Source organism: Eulemur rufifrons, chromosome 6 (assembly GCF_041146395.1).
Source record: "Eulemur rufifrons isolate Redbay chromosome 6, OSU_ERuf_1, whole genome shotgun sequence".
Classification (NCBI taxonomy): Eukaryota; Metazoa; Chordata; class Mammalia; order Primates; family Lemuridae; genus Eulemur; species Eulemur rufifrons.
This window is the reverse complement of record NC_090988.1, coordinates 54,561,069-54,581,106: the sequence shown is the minus strand read 5'-3', so window position 1 is coordinate 54,581,106 and position 20,038 is coordinate 54,561,069. Positions and strand designations below refer to the sequence as shown.

Genomic DNA, 20,038 nt, shown 5'->3' with positions numbered 1-20,038 from the left:
AAGATAGTCACTGACTGACTTAATTAGAGCCTCTAAGAGAAGTCTGAACACCAAACAGAGAGAAAGGAGAAGAAACGGAGATAGCAGGGGAGAAAACATAGTAAAGTCAGGCCAGGCGCAGTGACTCATGCCTATAATCCTAGCACTTTGGGAGGCTGAGGTGGATAGATTGTTTGAGGCCAGGAGTTTGAGACCAGCCTGAGTAAAAATGAGACCCTGTCTCTACAAAAAATAGAAAAATTAGCCAGGTGTGGTAGCACGCGCCTATAATCCTAGCTACTCGGGAGACTGAGGCAAGAGGATCGCTTGAGCCCAGGAGTTTGAGGTTGCAGTGAGCTATGATGGCACCACTGCACTCTAGCCCAGGAAACAGAACAAGACCCTGACTCAAAAAAAAAAAAAAAAAAAAAAAGGAATAGTAAAGTCATAAGAATGGCAGTTGCAAACCCTATGGTATTGAACTGGAACCGTAGGTATCAATACGAACTCATGGTTTTTAGTAATACACAGATAGATAGACACGATAATAAATTCAGATGCATGTATTTGTATGTATTAACATATATATATATTTTCCTAGCTCTGTCTGCTGAGAGGGCCTAGAAGCAATGACACTCCAGCAGCAATGAGTATACATCTTGGTTTCTCAGTACCCAGAAATCACTTGGTTTCTAAGTTCCTTTTTTCTGGAATAAAAAGAACGGGGGAGCTTCTTAGAGAAATGGCTGATGTCACGGCTGGGACAGGAAAAATGTGAGTAAGCCTGGACAATACTGTGGTGCCAGAAGGTAAGGAAGTGCTCACAAAGTGATGAGGGCAATGCTGAAACAACACAGGAGCAAACTAGAAAGAGTTCCCAGTGGCCAAATCTGGGTCAATTTGAGCAACAAAGTAAACTATGTCAGTGTTAGATTATAACCCATAGACTAAAACAAATATCCATTAGTTCACAATGATATGTTATCAAATAAATAAATGGGGGAAAAGGGACAGTTCCTCCTTATAGCAGAATACCAATGAATAAATATAGATAGAATAAGGAAACAAAGTCATCATCAGGCGAGTACAACATTAATACTTGTTATTAGCAAGAACCATTGATGATGGAAGCTAAAATCAGTAGGCAAAATTCTAAGGATAAATAAGATATTTACACAGCTTGGCTAGAAATACTTTAAAGTATTTCCCCAGAAGATTATCAACTTCAAAGGTTAAATTCACAATTTTACGGTGGAGAAACCTGACACACACCATCATAGCCATGTGATCAAACTTAACCCCACCCCCTGCTCAGAGGCACTAAGACGGGCACAATTATCACTTCTGTGGTCATCTTGCCCAAAATGTAGAACTTAAATCTAATCATGTAAAAACATCAGACAAACCTAAAATAATTGGCCTGGACTCTTCAAAAGTGTCAAAAGACAAAGGAAGATGGAGAAGCTGCCACAGGCTGCCAGAGATAAAGGAAACATAACAACAAAATGCAATGTGGGATCCTGGGTTGGATCCTGGACCAGAAAAAGGGGAAAACTGGCAAAATTCTAATGTCTGTAGATAGATAAGTTAGTAGTATTGTATCAATGTTAATTTCCTGCTTTTGGTAACTACAGTATGGTTTTATAAGATGTTAATATTAGAAGCTGGGTGAAGGGTATGTGGGAATTCTCTACTATTTTTGCAACTTTCTATAAGTCTAAAATTATTTCAAAACAAACAGTAAAAAACAACAAAAAGAACAGCAGTCACTGAGGTAGGGAGCAGCAGACACAGCTCCTGAGAGGCTAGACAGCAACTGCTGGAGCATCTGGTGGAGCCCACACCCTAGATTCTGACTGCCTCGTACCCATCACATTGTATGACACTCTTCCATCACCCAAGGGACTCTGCTTCCTGCTCCCATTCTCTGCTACCTGAAAGAGACTCGCTAACACTCAGGAAGGTTCCATAAAGGCCCTATGGGGGAAGGTGGATGGAGTGGTTATCACTGGTGGCTACTGCAGATGGTGCCCAAGGCTGCACCAGGCTATAGACTTGCTGTGCCCTTGCTAAGCTTGGGCTGAAACACAGCTGTCCTGTTGAATGCCCTTGGGGGATGGTGTTTAGATCTTCTGCTTAGTGACTAACATGCAGGCCGTATAAATTGCATGTTTATTCCAGGCTAATTTAACTGGTACAGCAGTATAGACAGGGCTGAGGCAGACTCCGTGGCCACAGGGGCAGGCCTGACCCACAGCTTCCCAGAGTCTGTGGCACTAGTCTCCTAAGGAGGCTCCTGCAGAGCTGAGCTTGCCTGGTCATCTAGGACTGCTGTTCAGTCACAGAGTAGGGCAGGATAATGAACCAGTCAGGGCCCCTCCTAGAGGGGCCTTATACTGACTTAGTCCCCAAGGCTGGAGAAACATGGTCTAGCCTGACCCTAGGACATCGGGTAGGGAGGAGCAGTGGGCATAATATGGCAGTGGAAAGGGGAAAGGGTCATTGGGTGAAGGGCATGAATTTTAGGGCATGGAATGAAGTAGCTACAGACTAAATTGTAGAACCATCTGTGCCTAGGCCTCTGCATTCTTCCTCCACTCCCAGTTGATACGTTCTGGGGACTGAATTATATGAGGACCAGCAGAGGGTGGCAGGTCACAGCTTGGTTCCTGTCTTCTTCTAGCCTGATCTGTTCTTAGCTGCCATATTTCTGAGCTTCCTGGGAACATGATACAGCTCCAGTGACTATGTGGTATGGGGAACATGCTAAAAGATAATAAGGCTCCTCCCTCCTCCTTGCCTTAAAGGGATAAAAAGGCAGCTCCTCTCTTGCAGACTTGTTAGTAGATTATGGGTCTGGGCTTGGGCAAAATTCCTGCTTCAGGCTTTGGGGTTGAGGAGGGGTCTTCCAGGGGCTGTGAGGAGGTAAACAGGCCTTAGGCTGGGTAGAGAGGAGGTGGAGGCATGAGGGGAAGATAGGTCAGTTGCCATGCCACAGCCGAGGGGCCTTTATTGGATGTTGAGGGCATGTATAGGCAAGGAGGTAGACGCTAGATGGTGTAGCACACCTTCTCAGGGTGTAGGGGTGCCCGGATGTCCAGTTTGCGGGTCTTGCTGTCCTTATCGATGATCTCTAGCCGCAGCTTGGGTAGACGCTTCTCAGCCTGGGGAGAGGGCAGTTCCGGGTTCTTGAGTAGCTGCTTATCCGAGTCCTCCACGGTGATGCGCAGAGTACAGCCCCCTGGCAGCAGGTCCTGCTCGTAGGCTGCCGCCAGCTGGTTCACCACACGGCGCTCTACCTGCAGGTGGTGGTAGGCGAAGTGGTCAGCACTGCCTCGGCCTGGGCAGCCCCCGTCACTTACTGCTAGGGCAGGTCGGAGACCTTCTCTGAGCCTCGGTTATCTCATTTGCAAAGTGGGGTTAACAACACCTAGCTTGTAGGATTGTGCGAAAGGCTTAATGATATCAGCTTCTGATGCTCCCAGCCATTTCCCACTCCTGGGAGGGTTCTCTGGGCCACCCTCCAGACAGGGGTTTTACTTGATCATCTTGTGTTTTTGGTTCTGATGGGGCATCTGCTCTGGGTGTGAATTCCAACAGCCAAACTGTAGAGGGACAGGCCGGGAGCGCAGGGATTGGGTCTGGGGGGCACTGAGGAGGGAGGTAGCTCACTTCTCTCAGGCTCCTGTGCTCACCTCATGTTTGATGGAGCGGGCCCCATAGTGCACATTGTAGCCGTCGACCAACACGTCTGCCACCTCACGGTCCCAGAGCAGTGTGATATTGTGCCTTTGCTTGGCCTGAGACGGGTCAGACAGAAACGTGCCTGCATGAGGGCCCAGTGCTTTCCATCCGTCGCCACTCTTCCCTGAGGCCTGGGCCTGTGAGAGATGTGCACCCCCCCCAAGGCCCCTGGCCCCATACCACGGTGCTCCACCTTTTGGGGGATAGGGGTGTTCCCAGACCCGTGCTCCAGAATTCCAGTGGCCGGATGTCCCATCCCCACTCATATGCAGTCCCCTCTTACCCTCTTGGCCCAGAAGTTTAGTTCCTTGTTGACTAGCTGAATGAGCTCCGAGTGGCAGAAGGGGAGGAAGTAGACGATCTCATTGATCCGTCCCAGAAACTCATCCCTCCGGAAGTGAGCCTGCAGGGCCAGGTTAGGGATGAGGTGAGCTCAGTGACCCACAGGGGGAAAGGGGAATTACTGGACCCCAGTGGGGAAGGGAGGGGGCTTCCATATCTTTAGGATGGCTCAAGTCCCCCTCCCCCAAACTTAGGCTCCAGCAGGAAGTACCAAGAAAGACCTCTTACTTTCAGGATGGGGCGAATCACATTCTCCTTGAAGTTCTTTGAGATGGTGATTTTGTCACTAATCTGGACATCCCCTGTGGAGTTAGAATCATAAACTGCTTACTTCCCACACTTAGCTTTGGGGGCTGAGCCGGCTGCTTAGTGCTACCTATGAAAAGAGCCTTGTTCCTGCCCCTGTCTGTGCAATCCTGGTCGAGGCCTAAGGCTTTCTGGGCCTTGGCCTGGCCTCCTTGCCTGACTAGGTACTTTCTGAGGCCCTTCCAGCTCTCATGCGCCACAAAGCCTGGGGTTCCTTAGGGTGGGAGTTCTGTGAGGGAGGGAGAGGAGAGGAGAAGAGTCAGGAGCAAGACTTGAGTTCTGACCCGGAGGAAGGGGGCTGCGGGTTCAATCCTGAACAGACACTGCCTCCTGGCTGATGTGCTTCTCCTTTTTAGCACTCTCCAGGGCCTGCCTATGCAGGAAGCTGCCCTGGGTGGAAAGGACTGTGTTCATTGCCATGTAGTTTTTGACCTGCTGTGCCCTCGTTGCACTAAAGCACCTCTATCTGTTGACTGTGCATCTCTTTAGTCCCCTAAGACCCTGGCCACCTTCTGGCCCCTCACCCTGGTGTAGCTCTGTTTATCCCTGTCTGGGGGACAGGAACCCTCCTATCACCCAACAGACTTGGGCTTTCTTGAGGAAGCAGGGGCACTATCTCTTTGTCTGTCCCCCTCCACTACCTGGTATGGTGCCTGGTGTCTGCTCAGAGTCAGCTAGGGACAAAGCTGCCTACTAGGACCCTCCCCTAGGCCCAGGACCCCAAACCCCAGCCCTGTCCCCAGGAGATGGGCTGGTGGCCTGATCACTGGCCCAGAGAGTTCAGGTCAGCCACCATACCAAGGTTTTCAGCAATACGGTTACGGCTCATCTCCAGAGCTTCCTGCCTCAGCTGCAACGCGTGCTGTGCGATCTCGTCACTGGCCACGTTGGAGGTCATGATGAAGATGGCATCCTTGCAGTCAATCGTCTTCCCTTTTCCATCTGTCAGCCGACCCTGGGAAGGAAAGGGACTGTATAGCCTGGGCAGGCTTTAGAACTCTCAGTCTCACCTCGTCCAGGAGGCCTCCCAGAATGCTCCAGCCCTCCTCCTCCAAGCCCCAGCAGCCAGCTGCTCCCTCCTCTGGGTTCTCTGAGCACTGGACTCACACCCTGGCTGCAGTGCTCCCTGCCCCGGCTGCAACTGCTCCCGCTACTGAGAGTGCCTTCAGGGGATGCACCTGCTCTCCGGCATCTCTCAGGGCACCCAACTATTCCTGGTATCTAGAAGTCAGTCAGGCTACCCACCCATCCATCTGTCCAACATACTCTCCTGGAGGCCCACTCTGGGCCAGGCTCTGTGTTGGGGGGCACTGGGGAACTCACTGAGCCTTCGACATATTCTTAATCTGGAGAAGCAGTGAGACCCAGGAAACATAGGTCAAGTATGACGATAAAGGAAAGCATGGCTGCTGCAGTAGTTCAGAGGAGGGTATTTTACAGGGCTATTGTGAGGACTAGAGGTGGTCATACTGGTGAAAGGTCCTTAGTCAACCATGCTGTGCAAATGTTCAGAACTGTTATTACCACAGCAGATAGATCATAAATTTAAACAGGTATAATCTCCACATCTGTGGAGCTGCCATCAGGCCGCACAGAGGGACGGAAAATATGGTTCCTTCTTTGACCACCTTGGGAAGTTTCCTTGGAATCTTTAGCTTTTTCTAGAAGTGACGTTGAAGGAGGCATCTATACTGGAGACAGATGTGCCAAAGGAAGAGAAAAGGAGCAAACAGGAAGGGAAGAGAGAAGAGACAGAAGAATTATAAAAGTTTAGCATTCTGGGGCCAATCAGCTCAAGGGTACAGAGCTCCATCTGCTCAGCAAACCTCAAGGGTATCACTGCACAATAGCACTTTACGGCATTTGTAACAAAAGCCATGATCAGGGACTCGCTGAGAGGAAGCGATGCAGTGGCAACAGTGAACACCGAAAGGCACTTCTACTCTCATTACAGGTGTTCTGCTTAGTGCTTTCCATGAACTATTTCATTCCAACCACTAGAAAGTGGCTCCGCAAGGGCAGAGACTGGGTCTTGTTCATCACGGCATCCTAGAACACTGTCTGCCACAGAGTAGGTGCTGAATGCCTGAATCCTCACATCCACTCTCAGAGGTAGGTACAGTTATGGCCCCTACAAAGAAAACTGAGGCTCAGTAACTTGTTCAAGGTTTCACAGCTCGGATACAGTAGAGCTGAGACTTGAACTGTCTAACCCTGGAGCCCATGCCCTTCCCTCTGCACCTGGCTACAGAGGTCACACCAATGGTGCTGGATAAATGAGGCCTCATTTTCTTCCCCTCAATGAAATTTTCTCAGAATTCTGCCAGATTCAGTTTGCGTCCTTTGATCCTCACTGGAGAGAAGCATCTGGGACAGGTGCGAGAGAGAGCGAGACCTGCCTGAAGTTTCCTCTGGGAGGCAGACAAAGCATAGCTCCTGCCAACCTGGGAAACATGGCTCTGGGGACGGATCACTGACCTCAGCCTGCTGGCTCCTGCCTAGCCAGCAATGTGGGGCCCTGCCCCAGCCTCAGGGATAGCCCTTGCTTCTAAAGCCAGTGTAATGGCAAACCTGCTCCTGTCCCTTAGGGGCAAAGGAGAAAGGAATGTGCATCGACTGAGCACCTACTGCATTCTGGGTATGCTTTCCAGCTTTGCTTTACACTGGCACTTGATACAGGCCTCTGAGAAAGTATTAGTTCCAAAGTGGTCTTCTATTCACAAGGGTCCTGGAGATCGTGGTCCTAGAGCTGGTCACTTTCCTATCCCTGCCTTGGGGTGGGAAAGGAGAAGCAAGGGTGCAAGTGGATGTTCCTGAGCTTTTGCCATCAGCTTTTCACTCTCACCTCCTGTTTATGGGTTCTAATACAACAGAATCCACTGAGAGCAATTCTAGTTTTGGGGACAGGTCTGTGTGTGTGACATGTCCAAGCATGTAATATAACACTGCGTATGTTCCACACTCACTTCGCAGAGCTCATCCCCAAGGACTGAGTTCACACACTGCTGTACTGGCCAGAGCAATAACCCAGCAGCAATTTCATTCCAAGAGATCAAAGCTCTGCTCATAACTGGGCCTGAGGATGGGTCCCAGGTGGGCGAGGGGAGCAGGTGCAGTGCACAGCTGACCCACAGGGCGACTTTCAGTGCTCATATCTCCTTCTCCTCAGTTTCCTTGGCAATAAAGAGGTGTCCCAAAGAGGGAGCTGTCCCTGTCCCACCTCCCACCAACAACCAGAGCATGCACATCCTGGGGTGGGGCTTGAAAGCTCACCCCACGGTTACAGGGGTACTTTCTCGCTGTTTCAACTATGAATCCTCGAAGGGAGGAGAAGAGGGTGGGCTCCCTGGGGACCAGTCTCTTCCTGGGACTTTTGCCCTGGGCCGTCAGCTGTGCAATCCAGATATTAGTCCAGCTTGGTGTTATGGTGACTGTGATAGGGTTCTTGCTTTTCAGGGCCCAGGCTTGGGAGAACTGGGCTGGGTGGGAATAGGGGACTTTCCTCACACCCTCAGCCTGGTTTGGTGCCCTCACAGCTCCTGACACTTGCTACTTATCCCTAGTGCAGCACCTACCACAGGGGACTGAGCTGCCTTCTGGCTGCCTGTCTCCCCGACTCATTTATGACACCGAGATGGGGACTGTGTCTGTTTTGTCTGTGTCCCTTCTTGCCCACACAGTGCCTCATGAATAAACAAATGGGCCACATTCTGTTTGCCTCCCACCTCTCTAGTGATTTCCTCTTGACTCTTCCCTAGGCTCCGTTCGTAGCCCTCTCTTCGTCTCTGCCTGGGTGAGAGATCTCATCCATTGCTGGGGCTTCCGTGAACCTCTCTGTGCTGAACGATTCCAGAATCACTATCTTTAGTCAGACCTTTCCTAAGCTCCAGACCCGTAAAACCGATGAACGGCCTCTCGGACATCTCCATCTGGCTGTCGTGCAGGTATCTCGCTTTCGACAATGCCAAACCTCAGTGCCTCGCCCTCCTGGCCCATGTGCTGCCCATCCTGCTGTTCCCTGCCTCAGCTGATGGCCGCAGCAGCTGCCAAGTCACCCAGGCCAGAAATCTGGCCACTGGTCGCCACTGGCTCCTCCCTCTCTCCTCACAGTCAGCCTCCTAATAGTTTCTCCAGCCCACGGCCTCCCCAGCAACAGCCCGGGCTCCCCAACAGTCTCCTTGCTGGGGCCTCTTCTCCCTCCTGGTCCACTGTCTACACAGCTGCCCACAGGAGCTTTGTCAGGTGAAAATCTGACCATGTTTCTTTCTTGCTTAAAGTCTTTCAAAGGCTCCTCACTCTCTGCCAGAGAAATCCATACTGCCGTGCCTGGCATTTTAACTGGGCCTGTCTACCTCACCCACCTCATCCCTTCTCTGTCCTCACTTTTGCTTTGCGATACTGACCGGCTGCAGTTCCCTGAGAGTACGGGGCTGTTTCGTGCCCCTGTGCTTTTGCACATTAGCTTTCCGCTGCCGGCCCTTTTCCACTCTGTTCATCTAGTACTTACTCATCTGTGGAAGGTCTGCTGAATTACTGTTGAATTAAGTTAGTCAACAGAGCATTTCTCCTGACTTTGCAGGCTCTGGGAATGGTTGGAGTGAACGTGACAAGGTCCTGTCCTCAAGGAGCGTATATGCATAAATATGGCTAAGTGAACTCGGATGGCAGCTTTGGTCAATGGAACCAAGAGTATCAGAAACTGTCAGCAGGGGTCGGGGTGGGGGTGGGGGTGGGGGTGACAACAGCTGCAGGAATTCCTATCAACTCCCTCAAAGTCAGTCAGTGGAGTGAAACGGTGGCGGCAGAGGGTGGACAGGGCTCACATGTGGGGCCGTAAGCACCTTCCAGGTGGGGCTGGTTGCTGCAGTCAGTAGTCGCCTTCCCTCTTTCTAGGCCAAGGATGCCATCAGGGGCACCTCTCCAGGGGTGCAGAGGTCAGATAGGCTGCTGTGCTCACCCTCCCTGAGCTGGGTGCTCCTGTCCTTTGAATGCTTCACTGCAGACTGACCTCTCTCTTTTGGCCCTAACTACATGGCAGTCATTTAAGCTGCAGACTCTAGAACTGGGCTACCTGGGTTTGAATCCTCAATCTTCCCTCCCTAGCTATGTGACCACAGGCAAATGGCTTAATCTAACTTTACCTCAGTTTCCACATCTATTAAGTGGAGGCAGTAATAATAACTATCTTTGGAGAGTTGTTGAGAGGATTAAATGAGTTGATATGTGTAAATTTCTTAGAATAGTGAATGGCACAGAAAGTGCAAAATGCCAACTACTGCCCTGTCTCCTTTCCACCTGTCTGCTAGGCAGAGGGCTCCCGGAGGGCAGGTGTGGGTCTGGGCCATAGCTGTGCACCTGAATCCCATCAAGAGGCTGGACTGGAGTGGAGGCCTCAGGGTACACATGTGAGTAGCAGGAGGTCCAGCAGGTGGGAGAAGCTGAGCGGCCAGGGTAAGAATGCTGGGCCAGGTGGGGAAGGCAGCAGGCAGCTGGTGGGGAGATTTGGATCTGGGTCTTCCTGGTTTGGTACTCGATATGCTGTTTGGTCTGGGGGAGTCCCTCCCTGTGCCTCATGTGACATGGGAAGCAAACCACCTTCCCATTTTCCCAGGGCTGGAAGAGGCTAAGTAGAAAAGGGGGCTGGACTCCATCTGGCCAGGCGCTGGCTATGTAGCCACCGCAAGGGAGGAGAAGAGAAGCCTCATTACTGGTTTAGCCCTTGGCTCCTCACATTTTTTTGACAGGGCAAGGCCCCTGAAAATGCAGAAGTCATCCTCTTCCAGGACCCTAAGCGATCCCTCACCTGGCTGTGAGTGGTAGAGAGTGGCAGAACTGGGGCTCTGAGATCAGATATATCTGTAGCCCAATCTTGGCTCCTTACATAGTAGCTCTGTGGCCCTGGGCACGTCATTTATAACCTCTCTGAACCTCAGTTTCTTCATCTGTAAAAAATGAGATAATTTCTACCTTGCCTGGCTATTAGCAATAACATCTATAAAGTCTTTAGTACAGGTCTAGTACATGGAATGTACTGAACAAAAGTGAGTTCTTCTCTCCATTTAGAGCTTACCCCTACTGAGGGGAGGGCTGTCCAGTTTGTGAGGAGCCTGGAGCTCCTCAGAAGAAAAGGGCTCTGTGAGCCAGAGTATTAACCATCTCATCATTAGCAGCGGCAGTAACAATATTAGCATTTTTAAGAACTGGTGGAGAAAATGTTTGACACACACGGAGGAACAGAAAGGTTCTTGGAGCTTATCTGATCCAGCCTCCTTGTTTGTCACATGATGTCCCTGAGGTCTAGAGATGGTGACTTGCCAATGTCACAAAGCCAGTCAGGAGTAGAGCTGGAACTAAAAATTCAGGTGTCTTTCTCATGGCACCTCTGCCCCACTATGTCTCTCTAGAAGGTGGCCTGGGCCGCCATGACATTTCAACTCCTGGGCAGTGCTGGTCTTCCCTTGAGTGCTGCACCTGGGCCCTGGTCCAGAGAGAGGCTAAGCCACATCTGCTAAATGACTGAACGTACACATGTGGGAGCAGCAAGTTGAGGAATGACCAGATAGCCGCTGGGCCTGTGCTTTCTGCTGTTCACAGCCCCACACCTCCAGGTGTCCCCCCACTGCATCCTGGTCCAAGCTGACTTTCACCTCATCAAACAGCTGCAGCATGATAGTGAGCACATCCGGATGGGCCTTGTCTACTTCGTCGAAGAGCACCACAGCATTGGGGCATTGCTTCAACTTCTTGGTCAGCTGGCCACCCTCCTCATGGCCGACGTAGCCTGGTGGGGACCCAATAAACTTGGCCACCTAGTGGAAGGAAGGAAACATTCTAGGAAGGCCTTTCCGTGCTTTTAGTTTCCAATACGGGGCATGTGTGGAAAGATGGCTTTATACACTATTAAGACTGCCTGTCTCAACAAGGATGGCCGGCTGTCTCTCTGCTGGTGTGGCAGAGAGATGGGAGGGCAGACACATCTTCTCTACGTTTACTCTTCAGAGAAATCCTATGCACAACAGATCAGTGACCCTGCTGCACACCTCTGCTCCCCAGGACAAATCCCAAGGCTGCTGGAATTACCTGAGGCCCAAAGGCCCAAATGACAGGTCATATGAAATACCAAGGCAGTCATGTTGACAGGCCGTCCAAACCACGCTTCACGGAGGACTCTCACTTACCTCATGTCGCTCCTGGAACTCAGACATGTCCAGCCTGATGAAGCCCTGTATAGAAACAAGCAGGCACCAAGTCCATTTGGAGGCAGGAAGGTGGAAAGAAGGGTGAAGGAGGAGAGCATCTCGACTGTCCCCAAGGCTTTCAGACCACACCAACCCAAGATCTTCTATCTCATTCTCACAACATGTCTCCTTTTCTGTCTACTCACCTCCCACATGAATCCCTCATTCTCTACCTTACTAGAGGCAAATCATGTCTCTGACCTTCTAAATCTGATTCAGAATGTCTCTTCTTCCAGGCAGGCTTCTACCGGTCTGATTACCACATCATCCACCTACCCACCCATCCCACATTTCCTCAGGGCATCCTGTGTGTGCCGGGCACTGGAGCTGCAGCAGGGAACGAGTCTTGGTCTGTGTCCTTGAGGAGCACCCCTTCGAGTGGTGCATACATGGACAAAGTCAGTCACCCCCAGCGCCCAGCGTGGACTGTGATGAGCAATAAATATCTGATGGTTCCACAGTGCCCCGAAACTGTGTAAGTCTGTGTGGGGCACATGTTCCTTTGTTTTAGTTTAGTTTTCTTTAAAATGAATACATCTTTTAATTTATTTACACTTCTTCATTTCCTTTAAAAGATAGCTATAACATAGCTTGCAGCCATTCTCCTTCCACCATTGGGCTGAGAAGTGATTTCCAGGGAAGTGGCCCCCTGGGGTAAGGGCCATGGTTAGCCCTAGGGGAAGAGAACACCTTGTAGTGTTCGAGTTAGAGTTAGCACATGTGGAATGCCCACTCCTTTTCATAAAGAATTAGCTGATTAGGGAGTTATGAGGGCATTCACAGGTGCCCTGTCTACCCAGCCAGACCAGGGTTCCCCAATTCCCCGATCGGCTTCTCTCCTACTGGCCCGGGCTTCCACCTAAGGAACAGCGCTCACTGAATGCTGCTTCTCTTGAGAGCTGGGGATGACAGAGTGCCAAGATCCTCAGAGGGGGTAGTTAGCTTGGCCACTGATCAGAAATTCACTCAATGGGAAGAGCCCTGGAGTTCTGCCCCTGTCTGTGTGGCCAGGGACATGCCACACCCCTTTTGAGCTGGATTGTTCCTGTGTAACACAGGCTCTTGGCTCCTCTTCCTGCCTCATCAGGGGCTGAGGAGAGGACCTAATCCAAGAGGACAGAGAGGGCTCGAGCAGCTATTAAGGCCACATGGGGGAAAGCACTGCTATTGGAGTGCATGGGGCATGAGCCAGCATGATTCCCAGAAGGTCCCCAGGCAGCTCAGCCAAGAGATACCCAGGCTTCAGGAAGGCTGGGAGGATGGCCATGGGGAAGCAGGGAGTGCTGCCCAGAGGAAAAAATGGGCTGCAAGCCACAAGATGGATTTCTAATTACCAATAGCTAACATTCACTGGGTGCTTACCATGCGTCTGGCAATGTTCTAAGCAAGCTACAAGGGGCTTAGAACATGTGTAAGTCTATGAGGTAATTACTGTTATCACCCCCACTTAACAGATGAGAAAACGAAGTCATAGATTAAAGTAACTTGCCCAAGGTCACCCAAGCTTGGCAATCTGGCTCCAAGTCTGTGCTGTTAGCCATTAAGCTGTACTACCTCATATTTTCCCTTCTGCCAATCAGCTGGGCTCTTGGCAGTCTTCGCCTGAAGGGTTCTGAGCTTTGTGCCCAGATGTCAATCAATGTCCCAGGGTACAGGGAGTACAGACTCTAGTGCTTACTTATGTCAAGTGACCTGGGCTCTCATCCTAGTTCTTCTAATGATTTTCTATGCAACTTTGAACAAGTCTTTGGGCTTGATTTTCTTGGCTGGAATCATTTTGGTTTCACATGATTTTAGCCTGGTGTTATCTACAAAGTGAGGCAATAATAATAACAGTAACATCCAATATGTATTGATTGCTTACTATGTACCAAGAAAGGTGTTTAACATTTTACATCATTAATTTGTTTAACCTTCTTAACAATCCAATGAGATAGGCATCATTATTGAACCCACTTTACAGATGAGAAAACAGATGTACACAGCGGTTCCAGCCAACTTCACATAGTAGGATGGAGCTGGGATTTGAACTCAGGCAGCTGGACTCAGATACCTGTTCTTTATCCCTTCATCTTACTACCACTATATCATGGCAAGTCTTTTGGCTCTGCCTCAAGGTGCGTTCACAGGACACCATTAAGGTTCTTTCTCAAGGATTATTAACTCTAGTAATGAAAGCTGCTCAATTTGGGAGAAAGAGCACACAGGCTAAAGAGAGAAGAAAATAAGTTCACAGGTAGATCTGATAAAGAAATTATATAAATGTGCAAACAATGATTTGTGAGGCAGCAAGGTCTGGAGCTATTAGTGTCTCTTTACAAATGAGGAAATTGAGGGAGGATCAGAGAGCCAGAACTAGAATTCAAGGCATTGGACTCCTAGGCCAGTGCTCATTTCACTTTATCAGCCATCTTGGGAGGCAAATGAAAGGGAGCTCCTGTTTGGTAAGAGCCTATTTTATGCTGGGCCCTGTATATGACACTTTCCATACATCATTCCTTAGGTCCTGGAGGTGTCAGGTGCACCGGTTGGACAGCTTAAAGTCCAAGACACTCTTGAATTTTGAAGGCAGGTCTCCAACATGCCTGTCACACGGCCAGAAAATGTGTATGCTAAATACAGATTCTGTAATGAGTTGGCCCACAGAGCTGGTACAGGTAGAAGTTTTACAGAAGCACCACCTATGATTTAAAAATAAAATACATGGATTTCTACTTATGCCTCTCATCTCCCTATGTGAAACAGGGACAAACTGACAAGTTTACAACCTCGCCTCTAAGAACAATGGTATTGAGTGAGAAGTTCAGTTACTGGATTCTAGTTTTACTTCTTCCCCTAACAAGTGACCTTGGATAAAGGCCTGTTAATGCTGTCAGGTCTCAGTTTTCTCATCTGAAAAGTGGATCTAATTTAGCATCTATGTTATCTTCCTCATAGGATCAAAGAAGAGAGTAGATGGGGTGCTGCTGAGGAAAGTATGAGGCAATGAATAAATACAGGTCAAGGGAGTAGGCACTTACTGTGTACTCGATCCCGAGCTAGATGCAACTCATATTATCTCACTTGTTCAAGATAACCTCAAATATAGGATTGGATAGCTTTACCTTAAGGCAAAGAGCTGAAACTTTGAGGGGTAAAATAACCTGCCTAGGGCCAGTAGGAAGCAGAAGGACTGGAATTTGAGCCAAGGAATGGCCGGTTCCACAGCTCTGCCCACCACAGTCCACTGCCTCCAAGGGGTGATGGTGTTACTTCCTTCTTCTGGGTGAGGCGAGTGTTCAAGGACGCCATCATCACGCCTTTAGGACATCCTGCACTGCTGTAAATCTGTCTCTCAATTAAATGTGCCAACTAAAAAATTACTTGCATTATTAGTCTTTTAACAAGCCCCTTCTTTCTACACCAGCAAGTCAGCAGATCCTTTCCTTCTACTCCCACTGTGTATGAAGACATATGAAGACAGCTTGGATAAGGAGATTATAATTTGTAATTAAATATTAACCTTTCTGACAGTATTAAAATTAAACCACTCAGAATTCTTCATCCCTAATCAGGTGGTTCCTGCCTGTAACTGCATCTTCCTTAATAGTCCTGCTAGTTTATGGCCCTTTCCAGAGTGCTAATTGTTTCAATCGCTGCCAACCTGATGAATTGTCTTAAAAATGCTGTTCTAGTCGGAGCATATTAGTGGCGGGTGCTACTTCTTGCCTGCGTGCCTGCCTGCCTGTCAGGTAGGTCTGCTCCAGGTGTGGCTGAAGCACAGCATAGCTCCTGGCCGAGCCAGGGAGGCTTAAGAGGCTTCAGTCAGTTATCAGGCAGAGAGTAGGCTCAGAGGGACACAGTCTGAGCTACCTTGTTTCTTTGGCTGCTAGGCTCTCTGGGAGGTGGCAGGGAGCAGAGAGGACAGAGGCAGAAGAGGACTCTGTGCTTCTGGGGTCTCTTGGCTGGCAGAGGCCTAAGCAACTCCTCATCACCTTGGCTGGGGAGGCCCCTCAAGGAAACTAGGCAAGAGCATCTGGGCATCCTCCAGCAGTGGGCAGGGGGACCTTAGCCTCAACACCGGGAAGGCTGGTAGAAGAAGGTTTGGCTTTTGTTGAATGTTTCTGTGTTCTCTCTGAGGATTGTGTTCTTTGCATGAAAGCATTTGCTGTCAGCCTAGAAAGTCAAACTGAGCAGCCTTGGAAGGCCCAAGGGTGAACAAGTAGGGGATGGGGATGGCTCTCCCCTACGGAGACCCAGGGCTCTAAGCCATGGGGGAAGGAGGACTATGAGCACCTAGGCTTAAGGAACAAAAAACCATGTTTAAAAGCTCATGCAGGATGGTGAGAAGACATAAGGCATCCTCTTATTCCTATGTATTTTCTCTTGCAGCCTCCAAGACTCCCTCTAGCACAGCTTTGACTTCACTGGACAGTAGGGTATGTTTCTAAAGCTGCTTTCCTCTCCAGCTTGAGCTCCTTCGGGCGGGGGGAGTGTCCTCATAAATGCTGTATTAGCAGCATCTAGTACAACACCTGGCACAGGGTAGATGCTTGAAAACGTTGTGTGGATGAATCTCATTCTGTTCTCTCAAGAGCCCCGAGAGTCAGGCAGGGCAAGGAACATTATTTCTTTTTCATAGATGAAGAAACTAAGGCACAAAGAGATAAGATAGTTTTCCCAAATCCCTGGAGCAACTGGTGGCCAAGCTGAGGCCCGCTTCCCGGGCAGGGCCCATCTTTTTGATTGGCTATGACCAGATTCTGAGAGCCACAGATATTTTTGGGACAGCTGGTCTCCATGGCCTGCAGATCAGGCCCAGGTTCCAGCTCTTACCTTTTTGGCATCTTTGTGCATATATTTGGCTGTCTGCTTGGCCAGCTCAGTTTTTCCTAGTAAGAAAGAAGGGAGAAGAGTTGGGTTAGGACCAGATGACTATCTGCTGGAATGAAAGAATACTAGAAATGCACGAATGCTGGAAAGAATATTGATATATCCTATGGATGGAACGTTGATGCTCAGAGAGGGTCAGTGACTCTCCCAAAGTCACCTAGGAAATTCCTGGTGAAACTGGGACCAGAATCAAAGTCTGCACTGTATCTTGATTTTTCTGTGGATGGGGATTGAGGCCTTTTTTCCCTAGCAGCATCCTAAGAGTAAGAGGCTGACTCTTATAATCCAGAGCCAACTTGTCCTTTAAGTCCAGCACAAACCTCACTTCTCCTAGGAGTGCCCTGACCTCCTGGCTCACTGTCCTGTATCTCTCAACGCTCATGGTCCTATCATTCAATTCAGCCAGGCCTTGGAACCTCATGCCAAACAGAGGCTTGGAGGGGAGGGAGAGTACTTCTTATTGGCTTTACAGCCCTTCTTCATAACATAAAGAAGGAATGACAATACCGAAATGGTGGCTCTGAACGGCCATTTGGTATGATGGTAAAGCCTTTGGAAGTTACTGTCTAGCATAGAAGTTTTAAAGTTCTGTAGTATTGTGGTCAGGTGGTGGTAAACTTTTGGGGCCCTACATCTGAGGGAGAGGCCCATGAAGATGCTGGGAGGGGAAAAGGAGGCAACTAAACCATGAAATTCCCCATCAAGACCATGGTGGGAGGTAGTGGTGGAAGAGAGCGGGGTCTGTGAAGGCACAGAGTGAGGGGGTGAGAATGCCTCAGATAATCCAGTCCAGTTGGCTAGAAAAATACCCAACCTATTTTACTACAACCAATTTTGCTATGCACCTGGCACTGTGCTGGTCATCAGGGGCCTTCTTTTGCTTTTTAGAGTTAGGCTGTACTGAATATGGTTAGTGTGCTGGCCAGAAGAGGTGTTTCAGCTGTTCCTGAAGGGGAAGTTCCGGGGATGCAGAGTGTCTGGACCAGGGCTAACGGGTCCTGGAGGGCCTGGTCCTCCAGGTGAATTAGTCCTTGCACCACAGCTTCCAGAGGGAGAGGCATAACTCTAGCTCTTGATAACATGGCAGATGGTAAAAAACACAGAGCCTTCTTTTCTTAGGGGCTCTATAATTTGGAGGCAGTTGTTTTTGGAGCTGGGAGTTGAACTAGAGGGGGCCATGTGGCCCTGGCCCACAGCAGTTGGGGCTTGGGCTGGGCACTCCCCCAGCTCTCCTTCCTCACTGGCTGATCTGCTCCCAATTACCTATTCCAGAAGATCCCAGGAAGAGGAAGACCAGAGGGTGTTCTTCGTCGTACCAGCCATTCTCCTTCCTCCGGATCGCTATGGCCAAACACACAAGACAGGGAGGGAGGCAGATAAATCAATGACACAAAAGGCAGGATAATTATCACTAAGTATACAATATGTTTTACTGCTCTGCGCCCACTCAAAGTCCTCACTACCATTAGTGCTGCCTAATCTGATTAGCTGGCAAGGCCCCTAGAGACACCTAATCAGGTTAGCATGGATTTGGAAAGCTGCCCAGAGCAGATTTCGGATAAAGTTTTCCAGGATGAGCACTCAGCGTTGCCAGGGAAACTGAAAGGCGGGTGGATGGTGAATGGAGGTGAAGGGGGTGGGGGATTGGTAAAGGAGAATTGAAGAGGAACTTTAGCACCCGCTGGTTACCAACTACTTATCATTGGTGGGAGTGTGGGCCTGCCTTCTATGCAAACAGAAGAGGCAGAAGCCCACGGCAGGGCCTTGGCGATCTGGGATGTGGGCTCTGGACTCTTTCCTATTTGGGGAAATGGACATCTGGTTTACTGTCTAGATCAGGAAGTGGAAACATAGCCAAATGCATTTCCTGGAAACCAATCAAAGGTAGTATGCAGCTCGGGGCATGGAAGGGGTAAGCCATTTGGTTAGCATCTCTGCTTACCATGGCTTCCAGTGGTGGGAGGAGGCGGAGTGTGGGGAGTGGGACGGATCTGTACTAGTTTCCTTGGGGGCTCAACTCTGCTACAGCAAGACTTGACCTCTCCTCTTTAAGAGGAAGTATGTAATCAAGGGCTAAGCACTCAAGGTGAGAAAACTAAGTGCTTAACTACAGAGTGGGAGAATCAGGCACAGAAGCATCACTCAAGTATAAGAGCAGGGGGTGAAGCTGGGCACAGTGGCTCACGTGTATAGTCCCAACAACTAGGGAGGCCAAGGAGAAGGATGGCTTGAGGCCAGGAGTTCAAGACCAGCCTGGGCAACATAGTGAGACCCTATCTCTAAAAAAAATTTAAAAACAAATTAGCCAGTGTAGTGGCATGCGCCTGTAGTCCCAGCTACTCGGAGGACTGAGGAAGGAGGACTGCTTGAGCCCAGGAGTTTAAAGCTGCAGTGAGCTATGCTGGCGGCACTGCAATCAGCTTAGAGTGAGACCCTACCTCTAAAAATAAAAAAATAAAAAAGAGCAAGGGCTGGAGTGAGGCAGAACCGTAAGAAGAATCATTTATTAATCATGTTGTGTGCTACACGTAATTGGAAAATTCACCAACAATGTATTTATTCAAGATCCACACAAACACCCTGAAAGGAAAATATTATTCTCAACTTCATTATACTGAATAGGAAACTGAGGCAACAGATAAAGAGATTTGCCCAAGTCATACAATTAGTAGATGATAGAGTTGTTTCTTTCTCTAAACCTGTCTTCTTTTTTAAAATCACATATGGCTGCTTAAAGTGAGTACCAATTTGGGTTGCATTAATGGAAGCATGGCAGTAAGAAGCAGGAAGGAGACAGGGCACTGTGTAATGTCAAGCTCAGTCTGCAGATGAAACAACATGTCTGGTCTGGTCCCCAGGGTGTTGGGGGAGATTAGCAAAGGGATATATATCAGGGACATGGGCCTGGAACCCTAGTCAATCAAGAAAGAGCTGACAATCTTAGGGATGTGCCTGCTAGTTTTGAGGTGCCAAGATCCTATATATTAATGCTATATACTATGTGGCTGGGTTTCAAAGAAGTGACTGCAGAGGTCAGAGAAGGCTCTCTGGAAGAGGTGGAACTGAAGATGGATCACAGAGGCTGGGCAGGATTTGGAGAGGGAAAGGTAGCCATGTTAGAGGTGCAGAGACAGGAATGAACAAGAGCAGTGGTAGGTGGGATCAGATTATGGTCTGCAGTATTTGTCTTAGGAGTTCAGCTGCATGCTTGTGGTCTTTCTTACCTCAATCTCTCATATTGCTATCTAAAGTATATTTTCTGTCTAGCTCTTGCCTCAGCAGAAACAGATGGAAGCTGTGCAACCTCATGGACATCAGACTAGCCACTTGGGCCTGCCCAGAAGATGCTGGGAATCTTGGAAGAGGATTGGGAAAACACTCAGTCCAACATTTCCCCTGAGCTAGAATCCAGATCTTCTCTAAACTAACTAGCCCAGGTTCTTTGGAAGGGTTGGCTATAAGGGGAAACAACAGACTTTCAGGTAGCTGAATGCTGGGGATGAAGAGGGAGAAGTCCAAGCCTGGCTGTGGAGTGAGTCGCTGGTGTCCCGACAGAA

The 20,038-nt window shown here is 49.3% G+C and overlaps 1 protein-coding gene across 3 annotated transcripts in view; it reads right to left on the bottom strand.

Moving 5' to 3' along the window:
• Window positions 1–1,433: 1,433 nt before the first annotated feature.
• The window catches only part of CLPB (ClpB family mitochondrial disaggregase), a 140,975-nt gene continuing 122,370 nt past the window's right edge, over window positions 1,434–20,038 (bottom strand). For all 3 annotated transcript variants that reach the window (XM_069469294.1, XM_069469295.1, XM_069469296.1), the window contains 9 exons: window positions 17,745–17,822; window positions 16,425–16,480; window positions 11,550–11,594; window positions 11,019–11,180; window positions 5,170–5,326; window positions 4,294–4,367; window positions 4,007–4,126; window positions 3,675–3,779; window positions 1,434–3,278 (listed from right to left, as the gene is read on the bottom strand). In XM_069469294.1, coding sequence (XP_069325395.1) covers window positions 3,030–3,278; window positions 3,675–3,779; window positions 4,007–4,126; window positions 4,294–4,367; window positions 5,170–5,326; window positions 11,019–11,180; window positions 11,550–11,594; window positions 16,425–16,480; window positions 17,745–17,822 — 1,046 coding nt within the window. In that variant the 3' untranslated portion in view covers window positions 1,434–3,029. The remainder of the gene's footprint in view (window positions 3,279–3,674; window positions 3,780–4,006; window positions 4,127–4,293; window positions 4,368–5,169; window positions 5,327–11,018; window positions 11,181–11,549; window positions 11,595–16,424; window positions 16,481–17,744; window positions 17,823–20,038) is intronic.